This window comes from Lichenostomus cassidix, chromosome 2 (genome assembly GCF_008360975.1).
Source record: "Lichenostomus cassidix isolate B80296 chromosome 2, HeHo_3.0, whole genome shotgun sequence".
Classification (NCBI taxonomy): domain Eukaryota; kingdom Metazoa; phylum Chordata; class Aves; order Passeriformes; family Meliphagidae; genus Lichenostomus; species Lichenostomus cassidix.
The window spans coordinates 127,314,147-127,328,781 of NC_139482.1; the positions used below are offsets into that span (position 1 = coordinate 127,314,147).

The following is a 14,635-nucleotide window of genomic DNA, read 5'->3' on the forward strand; positions in this document are numbered from 1 at the left end:
TACGACTGACAAATTGCTTGAAGCTGTCACGTACAATTCGAAAGACATGGGGAATTTTAATACTGCTTCGCATCATTTATTAATTCAGTCTCAAGCAGGTTTTGTATTACTAAAGAGAAATGTGATCTAGTTTTCTGTATGAAAGTATGTGCGTAGGCATACAAAATAAAAACACATATTTTCTGGTATCACCTGAACTTTTCTTATCTATTCATAGAAATAAACCTCCTGTTGAAATACATGGTTTGGAAGAAAATTATTTTCTTTTTCTTTTCCTGTTACTACACTCTTCAGAATGCAAAATAAGGTCCTCAAAACGGAAAATTAAGAGCCTGTGAATTCAAAACACAAGTAAGAAAGATCAGAGATGGCTGAAGAAAAGCAAATCAGCTTTAAGCATTTGAAGTTTGAATGTTCAAGTATTTTTAAACAGGTTTGTTTTTCAGAGAGAAATCACATCAGTAAACATTTTGCCATTTTCTGATATTTTAGGAACCACCTGCTGATCTACAAACAGCTCTCACTATGCACGTAAATCCATCCTTTTTCTAACAAAATTAGCCTTCTCATAAATACAGTCTAATTCTACAAGATGCTGAGCATTCACAACTCACATGAACTTTTCTGGGCATTAACATTGCTCAAAACCTTGTAAGAGCTAGATACAGAAGTTATCTGTTGCATGTATTAGAAGTATTTTTCCAGCTAATTGAAGGTCTGGTTGACAGGGATTTTCCACCACACCTCCAATCCTAACTAAAACCAAGTAACAGTTATCCTTTTCTTTCAAAAGAAGCATGTTATGATTGTTATTCAGAAATAACAGGCATTATTCTAGCATTTATTAAGTCCAGATAGGCTTTAATGCAAAGATGTCTCAAGGACCGAGTCAGAAATCAGACCAGTTTTTTCTCCTTTTTCTTTTCCTACTGAATATTGGGGGACTTGTTTTGTTTCTTAATATATAGCATTTAAGGGTAATTTGCTAAATTATGATTTGCAATGTGCAAATAAGTCTATTTAAGTCCATTATCCTGTGTTATGAAGTAATTTCTGACACCTTAACAGCACTCAATTTAATTACAACATGCTGAAACAGTAGAGCTGACTCCCAAAGGAACTGGTTTGGATCAGAAGATGATGATATATGCTGGTTGCTCATCAGCTTTCAGCATCAGATCCACCATCAGCTGTTTTCAAGAACAATATCAGAACATCTGCATCATCATATTATTTTGTGGCAAAAAGCCCTCCAAAAGCCAGCAATTGCATGCAACAATGTGCACATACCCACACTTGTAAGCAGACATATTTAAAATCCAACAGCTTTAGTGTAATGGCTAAAGGAGACCCAAAAGTTTGATTTTGATTCAGTAAGCATCTATTTCTGCAGCACAATCCCCACTGGGTAACTCATCAAGGCATCTATTCTATATCTAGTGTGGCAAGACAGCGGAAACACTTACAGCCTCCAAAAAGAAAAACACTTGTGACAAAACTATTAAGCATTCCTGGTTATTAAGCAATAGACACTCATTATTTCAATACTGTCTTGAACCAATGCCTCAGACAAAAACATGCAATCATATCTACTGCTGTCAGGCTGAAATCAAGGCATCAAGATTTTCTGTATTCCTTCAAGAAAAAGCAAGTTCCTCAGCAGCATCCACAAAGCCTTTCTGAGAGAATATAGAAGTTAACTAAGGAAAGAGTATATAATTTCTCTCACGGCTCTACAGAGAGATGCAGGTCAATACCTTAAATTTAGGTAGTATTTTTACCTTTGGAGCTTTTACAGACTCTCAAGAGCAGTTTGAAGCAAAACCTTTAAGGCAGCAATAAATGAAAGGATTCTGTTTCTGCTGGTGTCAGAAGATTAAATACCATTACTTTCCTTCCTCACAATGAAAGGAACTGGAAATTACTACTCTACTGATTGACATGTCACAGGAAGAAAACTGGCTGGTTAGCTGACAAGCAACCATGCAAATCAAACCCAAGATATGACTGTCTATGCAGAGGAGTCTGAAGAGGGCATAGAAAGGCTGTAACACTGGCTTCCCAAGCAGAGAATTCGCTATACATGCTCTCTAGACTCTGCTTTCATACCAAGCTCTCTATCCAAGTTTCATGCACAGATTCATCTCCTATGCAGCAGACTCACTCAATGACTATATAAAAGCAAAATACACATTTGCTTTTACAATCAGAGAATAATGTAAAGAGATATGCAAGTAAATTAACAAAACATGATAAGCATTCTTCAAAATACTTTAAAAATTTAATATGAGACACAGATAGTATTTTTTAAAAGGCCACCATGTCACTTCTCCATTTTTATGGGCACAATGAAGTGTTCACATTGGTTAATAGGAATTCAGAAAAGAAAAATATACACTCCTCACTGCATAGATCCCCTTTAAAAACTGCAAGGGACTTTGCTTTTGCTTCTGAAGATGCAATGCAGTCAAATGGTGAACTCAGTGTAAAATAATCAAATATTGATTTTAATGAAGTAATTTAAATTACTTGTAAGAGCTAATACAGATGAGATTGACAGAAGCTCTCTGTCTTTCAGGACCCTAAAGTCAGGAGATCCTACAGTGCCACAGAAGGATGAACTCAACCAATGTGGACCACTTCAGTTCTAGAAACTTAGCTGTCTTCCTCCTGCCAGTGGAAAAATGAAAAATAAAAACACTGAGCCCAAGAGGCAGTAAACTCTGTTGCAAACTAGTTTCCAAGAAGAAAACTGATGACTTTCAAAGCTGTGAAATGACAGTGACCTTGCTGGATATCTAATTACACCCATCCTTTTACAAATATAACCATAGTTGCTTTAATGAGCATCTTTCTGCTTTCTTTACTATGTTACAAGTCCCTGTGTTTCACTTAGGATTTCACTTTCAAAACTGACAGAAATCCCAATTCTTTCGGAAAAAAAGGGATTATTGCATATCCCTGTTTTGTAAAGACCATTTTTGTACATTGCAGTGTTTATAGTCTAAAATGTCAAAAAATAGTGTACCTAGTACAGTTCCAAACAATGAAAATTAGAAACAGTAACACTGTCACAGAAAATGACCTCTTCTAAATTTCAGTTAGACAAACTTTCTCCTAAATAGAGTACAAATAAGTGCCTGCAAATCTAGCAGATATAATTACGCAATCAACAATTATGTGGTGAAATGGACTGGAAAAATAAAATTAAAACAATAAATGTTAATTTGTATTTGCTAACCACGGAAGATGTGGCTGGTGCGCTGCAAGGCACAAAATCCCTTTAAAAAGATTCTCTTAAAAATTCAATAAATTATATGAGGAAGTCACATATAGGAAAATCTGTGTAGATGGTATTCATATTGACTATAAAACAACTACAATGAAAATTCAAGGCTATGTACACATGCTTATTGCTCTGGCTTAAAAGGGCCACCAGAATATATTTGGAATGCACAGTTTAGAAGCAAGAATCGAATTATGGCTGCATTCTCCTATGATGCGAGTGCACACATTTTCCAAACCGCAATCTTGTGGCAGGAAGAGTATTTGAGTCATGTGTGCTTGCATGACTCACAAAATACATATTAAGGAGAGATCCAAAAGAAGGGGAAAAGCCCTGTATCGCTAAACTGGGAGATTACTCCTTTAGTAGGATGTGGTTTCAAAACAGGAGGACAGTAAGACACTGAACTCAGCATCGCTATAAGAATCAGAGAGAAACTACAGAGAATCAGGGGAACTACAAGAATCTGCACTGGAGATACACAGGAAGGCTCCCAAGGCTTGGAGAAGAGGATTATAAGTACATAAAGAAACTTCCAATATAGCGTTAGAACCGAAAAAGCACCAAGTTAAATTTTAGATATGCTTTCCAAGTGACTTAAGGAAGACAAGAGTAGCGCCTTAAACAACAGAAAAGATGTATTGATAAGCTAGAAAGGGCAATGGACTTTGAAAGGTAAAACATATTCCTGCTTCTTGAATCATCATTTCAAACTTCACTGCAGTTACTTAAGCATATGCAAATGCCACTTCTTTCAAATCTCAGTTCATTATTGCAATCCCTTTTTTAAATGAAGAATTATATTGCCCTGACCCTACAGCAGATCTGCACAAATTTGCAGTACACTTGAAGAGTTACCACAATGCATTTTTCTTCCTTAATCCTCAGCTTTTCCTCCAGGAGGTGATCAATACCAATTCCTTTCACTCTTCTATTCCACACTTCTTTTGGTCTTTGTCAGCTCAGTATTGTCAACATGCAAAAATATGGCAGAGCTTGTTACAGTCTGCTTCCAAAGGGATGTCCATAATGAATGAAAACCATATGAGCAGTACTCTTAATAACTGTGTCCACTGCTGATGGTATTTCCGTCCGAACTTCAGAAAGATTTCCTGTCACCTTTGACTTACACTTTGTGCCTGTTTAAAAGCACAGTTAAGTCATAGGCACAGCTCCAGAACATTTATCCACATTAATACCTAAATATCTGGGTGGATAATATTAATAAATTCAGATGTATGGGTCCTACCAAGTAATTTTTCCTCATGAAAATTTCACAAAGATTGCCAGATCCCAAGAGCAAGAAGAAGCAGAAATAAATCCACAACTCATTACACAACATAATGGGAAAGCTCAAGGCTGTAGTTTCATGCCATAAGAATTTGGGCAGGAGACTTTTAGAAGTTGGATCGGTTCAGTGTCTCTTCTGACACAACAGCTTTAAACCAGCTGCAGGAACATTACTAACAGGTGGTGTGCTGCAGCACAGGGACAAAACTAAGAGGTCTGTGAACCTTCAGTTGAAGAGTCTCTTCTCAAATCCCAAGATCTCCAGCAACTTGTCTCAAATTGTTCTGCAGTTAAGGCTCACAGTGAGCCTTAACTTCTTCTTCTCCACACTCTGCCTATAACTTGCAGTAAACAAAAAATTACTAGTAGAGAAAAAATAAAAATAAAACAATAAAAAAACCAGCACAGAGAAATAAATTCAGCTCTGGTATAAGGAAGCACAGCTTCATGAGCTGCCAGAGAAAGGAGGCGCAGCCCTTTCAACCAGCAGAACCTGACAATTCTGCTCTTCTACCAGCACACAAAGTCCATTCAGAAAGCTACAGATCAAGTTATAGTTTCAGACCAGATTCTGTGAATCACTTTAGGTGCCCAAAGCCCAACACTGCTGAAATTACCCCTGAAACACAACACAGAGACCAGTGCCACGGGCTACTCTGTTCTCCTGCACAGAGCACAGGGCTGAAGCACCTCAGAGTGGGTATCCAGAACAGTTAACACATCCAGCAGAACAAAGAATCATTACGCAAGCTGTAGTGACCTTAGGAGATGAGACAGTCTGTGCCGTTTTGCCTTGTAGCATGTGAAGTTTAGATCAAGCTGTCACAGGTTTGTCCAATACAGGATCTTCAACAATGAAAATACCACTGCCTCTCTGAAAAAACAGTTTTAATGTCTGACCATCATTACGGTGAAGAATTTTTTTTCCAGGTAGCTACTTAGATTTTATCATGGTCTATCACTTGTGCCTTTCGCCTCTTATCTTTGTCACTATGCACCTCAATAAAAGTTTGGCTCTGTCCATCTTCTCTACACCCTCCCATTAGCTATAGACAGCTCATGACAAAAAAGATTATGTAAAGTTTATTATATTTAACTAGCAACTCCCTACAGCTCACCAACAGAAAAATAACGATAGGATAGGCTGATTTAGGCGATAGGATTCTTTACTCCTGCCTTTCAAGGGCTTAAGTAACTTGGACACATGGGATCCACAGCATTACTCTCTCCTCCAGAAAAGCTGTCCATATCCTCACCTTCAGAAGATTGGTAAGCAGAACTGGTTTGTATAAGACACAGCTAGGCAAGATGGAAGAGCGAGCTTTGAAATTTTTTTGCAAGTCTTCGGAGTGGAAGCCTCACTCTGGAAGTGAAACACACAAATTCAAATCCTCTTGCTTGTTCAAGCTCAGGTCTGGAACATATTCCCTTGACAGTGGGGAATGCTACTGCCCATTAGCAGTTTATGTGAGTAATCTCCAACACTCTTGTCCTACCCAAGAAGTGAACAAGAAACACATTAGGAGGGAACATGGCTCAGGATCAACAGCAGCAAGGTTGGAAGTGACTCCTGCACTGGTCCTGCTCTTCATCTGCTGACTCTCATGTACATGAGGCAGAAAGAACAAATGTATATCACAAAAATGCAACTTGGTGCAGAGATGGCTGAGCTCCTGGAGAGTTGAGCCAGTGAATATAGATAGAATGGTACAATGTGGCAATGGCTTCACCAGCTTCACAGGGGAACTGCATGAACGTGGAGTTAGCATAGCAGGATATTGAAAGAAATAAGCCTTGCCAAGTGGGCCAATATGGCTAGACTGTGTCTGCATGTAAGTGAAAATCCAAGCACTGCTGTGCCCTATGTTTTTCCCAATTTAATCTCTACTCGCCTCAGCATTGCTGGCTCTATGCTCCATTTTACGCCACACATTTCTGGGAATAAAAAGTAAGCCTACACTTGTGAAGAGACCAACATTTCTAAATATGCACCTCTGAGACTACCTACCAGATCCAACTGTGTGAACAACTCAAGACACAGAAATTCTTCAACTCCAAAAAGACATTGGTGTGATCTCAGCACTGGGCTGCTTAACCCTATCAATACTGAGGGAGAACCTGCCACACACAGATGCAGCTTGACATGCTCGTGAAACTTTAAAGCTATAAAAGTGATGAAGCAGGGAATGAGGAGAGTTAGAGACATGGCACTTTGGATTTGGAAGGCAGCTACTGCTTCAAGTGCAGAAGCTGTTTTGTGACGTGGAAGCAAAATATCAGGCTTTAGCTGATTTTTTTACCATTATCCCTGATGTACATACTTGGAAGAAACAAGGATGAAGCAAACAAATCAGAAAATTGGTACAGGTATATGTATATGTCCTGAAAAGGACCAGGAATCATGTCCTCTACTCTTAGATGTATCAATTTCTCTCTCTGGAGTTTAAATCGGTACATCACATAATTGCATTTTATGCAAAATTCAAGTTGTCTTTTCAAATCATATATACACAGATCACATTGATTTGCAAGCCATGATGATCATGCCTTAAACATGTGAGCTCAAAATCTTCAAACTGAGATGCGATAGATGCTAAAAACCCTGGTGGCTAAAGGAAAGTACCTGTCCTGAGAAGCTGACTTGTTTGTTTTTCTGTGGCTAAGGGTCTGAATTATAAAGCACAAAACCCTTTCAGGAAGAGTGTTTCAGACTCCAATAAAATATGTATGTGTATGTGTGTGTGTGTGTGCACACGTGTGTGTGTGTGTGTGTATATATAAAACACACATACTGTATATATATACATCCACACATACACATATATATGTTAAAGCTATTCCTGTAGCATGACCTGCATTCCATGATGTGTTAGTTACTTTCCATGCATGTGTAGCACAAGGCAGTTCACAGCCTCATGGGTTGAAAATAAGAGTAATAAATTTATGCAGACTTTGGAATTTATTACTACCATAAAAGACGAAGAAACTTTAATACTGTGAAAAGCAAGTCATCACATGTTGCCTCCCAACCTTACCACAGATATCTGAAGAACCCAGTGACCCACAGCCCTCCTAGGGAAAGAGCTTTTCACTCGTAGCTCAATTCTGAAGAAGATAAAGTCCTTACGTAGGATGATTGGAATAATGATGCAAAGTTAACACTCAGACTTAAGTATTTCCAGACACATTTTCCCCATTTGGCAGGAAGCTTGTTTTGTAAGACACAGAATCATCCTAATATAACAGCATAGCAACTGCAACTTAGAACAGAACGAGTCAGTTAATGGACTGTTAGGACACTTTTGCTGTGTAACAGCATTTAGATGCATGTATTTAGAAAACAGGTGGATAATCCAAATATTCAGTTACTAGGACACTAACAGTTATGTCCACTGCAATTTTGTTTCTGTTCTTTAAACAAATCATCACTTGCAAGCACTAATGTTAAAACCAGAAAGCCGCTCTAGTACACAGTGGCTATAAATGCCAAATCAATTTTCAGCAGATAATAAAGTCCATGTTTTACAATCAGCAATACACTGTTTTACTACCCAAAATGTAAGCTAATAATATACAGCTCTGCTAAATGGAAAATGCAGATATGCTGTTAAGAAATGGGCTGGCTGTGAGATGATGGATCATTTCTGCCGGGACCTTCTTAAAGCTGTGTGCAAATGTTTTGAAAATATCACATGATGTGGCCATGTGTTAAAAATTACAGCCAGTTAAGTTCTCTGCTAAGAAAAATATGTGGGCAATTTATGAAATGCACTCCAGGATGGAGATATCTTAAGTAAAACCAGATTTTGAAAACAAACCCATTTTTTTTGAAACATGAACTTAAAAAAAAAAATAGTTGCAGCCACATCTGGAGAGCAGAAGTAAAGAAAGGGTGGTCTGACCTAATACCAGGCCATCTTCTGAAAGAGCAGCATTATTTCTGGGCTACAATGACTGTGATCACTGATTGTCCTTTTAAGGAAACCATGCTGAACACTGCCATGGGCAATAATAAAGCATTTTGTAGGCCAACATCTGTTCTTTGAAAGTACTATAAAATGACTGATAGATTTGTAATGTTTCATAAATAAAGTCTGGAATAAACAGTACTAAAAAAAAAAAGAAAAAGAAAAAAAGAAACCAACCACCACATTCACAGTAATCAGAGAAACTGGTATACAGCATTAGATTTGAACACTATTCCCCCAGGAATAATTATTTAGAGATAAACGCTTCCTAGAGTTCACTACACAAAATGACAAAATGGTTAACTTGGTTATGGCAAGCTGCATGTTAACGGGATTATCTTTATAGAGACTTTTCTCAGAGTTGCAGCAGTGCCTTCACAGAGGTCTGAATGGCTTTTACAGCGCTTCATTAGCCAGCCCCGCTGCTGTCGCTTTGCCCCGACAGGGGAGCGAGGAGGTGAGCGCCCAGTCGCAATTATAACAGTACGAGCAATCTGTCTTTGAAGGGCAAATTTAGTTTGTGTAATTGTTATCACCACACATAAACCAGAGCCCGTCTTTATTACTTCCTGTTCTTTCCCCAAAAGAAGGGCTTCAGATGTCAGAATCACTAAAGGGATGGTTCTGAAATCAAGACTTCACACATACACAAAAGGCACTGACATAATATCAGATTACATAAAAATACACATCCTTTTAATCTCCTGTACATAATGTGCTTACTTTTAAAATACAAAATCTGCCCCAGATGGCTAATAATGCCCATTTGAAAAAACACAACACCACAATATCAAAGGGCTAAAATATGCTGTGAACAGATTGAGAGGCAGTTCATCCTAGAGGAGAGTAAAAAAGTGCAGATGGGTGTCAAAAATAGCCAAGTGTCAGATCTGTTCAAGTATCTCCATTCTGGCACATGCTCCCAGTCACAGCTGTTAGTGTATTCTCTGTATCCAAGTGCAAGGTTTTCTAACACTCAAAGCTGACATTAAAACACACTTCTTGCTTGCTACTGCTTTAAGAGAATGCTGCAAATAAAAGATTTATTTAATGGTAAAGCTTAACGAGTATTGATAAGGGTATACATACTTGAGTGTAGCACATGCCATTTTGATTAAAGATGCATGAAATTTTAACCAGCAGGTAGATTAAGTAATTTAAATGCCAAAGGCTTAATAGATTTTCAAAAATGTCCACTCTAAGCATTCCAACAGTTTGCCAATAGCCCAAAATAATGCACACAAGGATCAAAACTGATAAGATTGTGTCATTTTAGTACACTTAAATATCTTGATAAAACACAGAAATAGTAAACCACATGAGAAGATGAGTTTCATACAAACATAAGGGAAACATCAGTAGATTCAAATTATGCACAATGCACAGTTTTCCTAATTAATGAATTACCATGCTATTTCTAATGAAGACCACATTCCCAGGAATGCAATGCATGCAAATCAAATCTGACATTTAAAGGGTTAAATTGACCTTTCACAGTCCTCAGTTGTTATCTATGTAAATTAATTTGCCCATATTTCAACCATATAAATCCTCTTAACCTTGTGCTTTGAGCAAACAGAGACCACTTTCTTGTAACAATCACAGGATCAGCAAACATACCAGCAGTAGGGTACGACTGTATATAAAAAATTCCTAAAAGGAAAACATTCTTCCAACAACTGGCAATACCTACATGCAACTGTGGCTGCAGTAAACTGGCAGATACTGTTTCAAAACACCATCTGCGAGGTGTACAGACTCTCTGTGATCAAGCATAGCCTCTTCTGCCTGTCCTACCCAAATAATCCACAAGAACCAGCCAGCTGTAGGATCTCTAGCCCTGTCTTTTTTTTATCCAGAACACAGGCTGTTATAATCAGGCACATGGCTTTCTCCAGTCCTTACCAAAGGGGGAAAAAAACACAAACAAAACACAACAAATTCAATCTACTCAGTCGTGGTCAAGCATCTCACAAAACCCCTTAGACAAATCAGCCTCCATAGAAGCGTTTTTATTGGCAATAACACTTATCAATTAGACAAATGAATGTAAAATCCAAGGGTAATATTTTCCTGAGGAAACCAACCTATTATAATTCTCGGCTCCACAGCAATTCCTCTAATTCAGCAGATTTTTTTATTGTTTTATTTTGAATCAACATATTTCGGTGCTTTGCCTGGTGACAGTGACCGACTACAATTTAGGACAAGGCTGGAATAATCTGTTTTATAAATCTCCCTCACTTCTCCAACATAAACAGCTTTTCACAGAGATAATTTCAGCTGATGGGTAAATGCTATGAATGATCTCCAACGATCAAATGTTTGCAGATTCAAGGTGCAGCTGACAATCATGAAAGCCAGCCCGAAGCCGTATTTCTCTCTGCTAAAAATTATCCCCTGTGCAGAGACCTGCACCAACAAAGCTGGTGACTTTCTGCTATTTCTATCCCTTTTCATTGAAACATCCAGTCCTGCTGTAAGTATCATCTCTAGCAGCTCACTTGCACAAATTCCCCTCCCCCAAACACATACACAACAGAATTAGCATCCGCGATCGCTCCGTACCCGTATCAGCTTGCAAATCACCCTCTATATTAAAAGAGAAAAGAAAAAAAGAGAGAGGGAAAATATACTATCAAAAAAACGATTAGCGTTTCCTCATTTAGAACCGAAAGAGCTGCAATAATTTTGACTCACCAGGCATCCTTGGATAAAATATACCACACTGTAAATGGCTCTCTCCTAAAAGCAAGCTTATTTAGGGCTCAGTGCCTCCTGTTCTGGAATGAACAGAGAGAAGCGAGGAGGGCCATCAGAACTGGCTGTGGCAGCGTAGCTGGAGGCAGGATGCTGGGCGCGTGCGTTTGCCAGGCAAAGACAGATGGAGAGCTGACACTCTGTATTGCACTTGGAGCAGAAATGTGAATGATGACAGGAGCACATGTGGCCTTGAACCCAGCCCTGTCTCTTCAGGCAGAACAATGACAGGGATGTGTGTGCAAATTATCACAACCCCGGCTCCCCTCAGCTGACTCCTTTTACTCTACCTTTCACACCAAGTTCCAGATGACCAAAGAATAGAAACTAAAATGCAGAGTGATAAGCCAAACACTGAATTATTCATTTTTTCTTTAAAAGTTAACCCTTTCCTCTGCTGACAACAATTAAAGAAAAAGCATCACTTTGAAACAGCTCTCCTCCAAACGTGGAAACAAATTCATTCTTTATTTTAACAGCCATAATTTTGCACTCCATAGGACTACGTTTGTTTATTTAGCTGGAAATTCAAAACATGCACAAGAATATACAAGACAATCCCCCCTCCTCTTCCCACACTTATGTCATTATTATTCTCCTTTACTATAGGGAACGGAGTATCAAAATCACTCCCTCTCTCAGATCCACAGTAGTATGTGTAAAATAGAACACACTTAGAAAGCAGACCACTTATATTTTACTGTGGTGCTTTTAACCCCCTGGGATTCTTCCATTGATATGTTCCAAACATTTGCAGCTTACTCTCCTTTACCTTGCATAGTGATCCATGGGGGATGAAAACAAAATCTTCCCTGTAAAGCTTTTTCAAAAGCTAAACAATCATGTCCTCCCAATTTCTGATTTCCTGCACCCCTTATCCTTCACATGAATAAGGTATGCCTGGCTAGGTTCAATTCACTCTTCCCTATTAAGCTTTAATGGACACCATGATACATAAAACTACAAGTCTTTGTTATAGTGCTTTATCTAAAGCTGGCTATTTTCTTCTCAGCAGTCCCTCTTTAGTCCTTTGTAAAACATCTTTGCCTCTTAGAAGAAACATACGCTTGACTCGCATGCCTTCTGTAGCACATACAGCTTTGCACAAAATTCCAGGCACAAGAAAAAATACCGTCTCTTTTAAAACTCTCCTCCCATTCAGCACTTGCAAAAGCTTCCTTTAGTAACAAGCATTTCTCTAGCAACTAGCATGTGGGTCCTGGTTCTGACTTTGCCTTTGCATTATACATTCAAACCCTTTATGGGAAGGCAACTATACTCAGTCAGATCTTCTCAGTGTAAGGTCTGTCCTTGTGTACTTATTTATGCACCCCCCCGATTTTGCGTTATGCCATCTTCTGCCTCTGTTACACAGAAACAACTCTGCTTTTAGGCCTTCCTCTTCCTTCCTCTAGCTACCACAGAGCCTGATAAAGATCTGTTTAGGAAAAGGACACACATGCAAAATTAAGCAGAAAATAACAGTCCCTCCTAATGTCCGGACTGAACTCATGAACATTTCTCACTTCAAGAAAATGAATCACTTAATTTACTGATATTTCCATAATATCTTTTTAACACAATCAAAGTGGCACCCTTAAGTTTCATTTAAATAGGAGAGAAACTCCAAATACAGGACTGGCAAATCCAAGACTAGCAAAAAGAAAAGGCGCAGCTTCCCCACCCCAATAAACAGCCCAGCACTAACAATCTAATGTGTCTGCTACTTGAGGCAGGTCTTTTCTTCATCAGACATCTATCGTAATGAAGTTCTCTATAATGGATTTTTGAGTGTCAGAGAGTCCAAGAGAAACACCAAAACATGAAAGCGTTTTCATGACAGCCCGCTTTCACGAAGCAGGGGAAAAGCAGAGGGGCAAAGGGAGAGAAGCAAGGGAAACTGAGACAAGTAAAGTCTGTGCCAACAAGGCCTTTAAAGATTTTACTGTCCTTTTGGTTTTATTATTCGATGCACTATTTAAAACCAGTCAGTTAGTATTGTATTTGCTACGTTGTTTTTCCTTTGTAATGCTGTACTCTTCAAGAAAGGAAAAACATTTTCACAGTTGGAAACGCAACCTTTCATCAACATAGATGCAGCCTGAATCAGCTTCAGAGCAGAAAGTAATGTGTCAAAGGTATGACACATTTTAATAAAACCGAACAATATTCACTCTTAAAAGAAGGTCTTAATATCAGTACATTGTAAATCCACAGACCATGGCTCACAAAATTGAACTTCCATATGCTGTGTGATTATGCATCTTTTTTCTGTGTGTAAAAAGCCTTTTTAAGCTGTTATCTGACTACAGTAATTGCCACTTAAATTGATCCACGTCAACAAAACCTGGATCCCTGGAGATTCTCACCTAGAAGTCTGTGCATGGAAGGGGCTAACAGAATGCCTGTGCATCTGAGACTACTTCAGCATTTTCTCAAGCAGCCAGCTGCATGAATAGTTCTTCCCTCTCATTATTTAATACACTGAGGCAGGCTGCAACCCATTTGGCAGTCCTCCCTGAAGAGGTATCTGTGGATATTTCTTTGCTTTCCCCACCTCCATTTTCAATACAGTCACCTAAAGCTTGCCCTAAGGGTTTTTGCACCAGGTCTGAAATTTTAGGAGGCCAAGCAGGAGTGGACAGCCCATTCTGTAAAATGGTTTTATTCTCCACCAAGAAAGGAAATGCAGTGGTTTTAACACAGAACAGTCCTGCTGCATCACAAGAGTCAGAATATGACCAAAATGAAAGGGATACACAGAGAGTGAAAAATCCACAAGACAATCTAGGGCCAGTTTCTTTATTGTGCACATTACGTTACATCATCCTGGCTGTGCAACAGCTCCTTCTTTGACCATCACTCAAAATTCTTTACAAAATAATTTTAAATCATCCTCTAGGAGTTCTTATTTTGAAAATGGGAAGAGAAGGCAAACCAGTCTCCCAAGTCTTATATTTGAAGGGGAAGAAAAAAGATTTTTATGCAGCAGATGACATAAGGTAGCCAAGATATGGATCTGATGGAAAAGGGAAATTCCTAATGACCAACACTTAAAAGTACAGAGATTGCCTTTTGTGCAAACCCAGCTTAATAACAGGGACTGGAAGTCCACTGAAACACATCTGTAGTTAATGAAAGCTCTCTGTTAACAGTGAAGGAAGAATTTAACTCAAAGCTTTTCTGTAGGACTTCTCAACTTCCCGCTCTACTTATAGCAGACTGTTGTGATACATTGTGACTTCACACAGTGGGTATTAAGTGAGTTAATTCAAAGGAGCTGAAACCTCATTGATCCTAATTGAAAGCAATACACCCAACCAAATAGTTT

At 38.6% G+C, this 14,635-nt stretch overlaps 1 protein-coding gene across 4 annotated transcripts in view; it reads right to left on the reverse strand.

Annotated features, from left to right (window-relative positions):
• RUNX1T1 (RUNX1 partner transcriptional co-repressor 1) overlaps positions 1 to 14,635 on the reverse strand; it is a 115,438-nt gene that overhangs the window by 68,314 nt on the left and 32,489 nt on the right. The window contains exon 1 of one of the 4 annotated variants that reach the window (XM_085053181.1): positions 11,245 to 11,455. The exons of the other annotated variants lie outside the window; for them this stretch is intronic. Within the exon in view, the coding sequence (XP_084909307.1) occupies positions 11,245 to 11,251 (7 nt within the window). The 5' untranslated portion in view covers positions 11,252 to 11,455. Of the gene's footprint in view, positions 1 to 11,244; positions 11,456 to 14,635 lie in introns of those variants that run through there. 4 annotated transcript variants of the gene reach the window in all.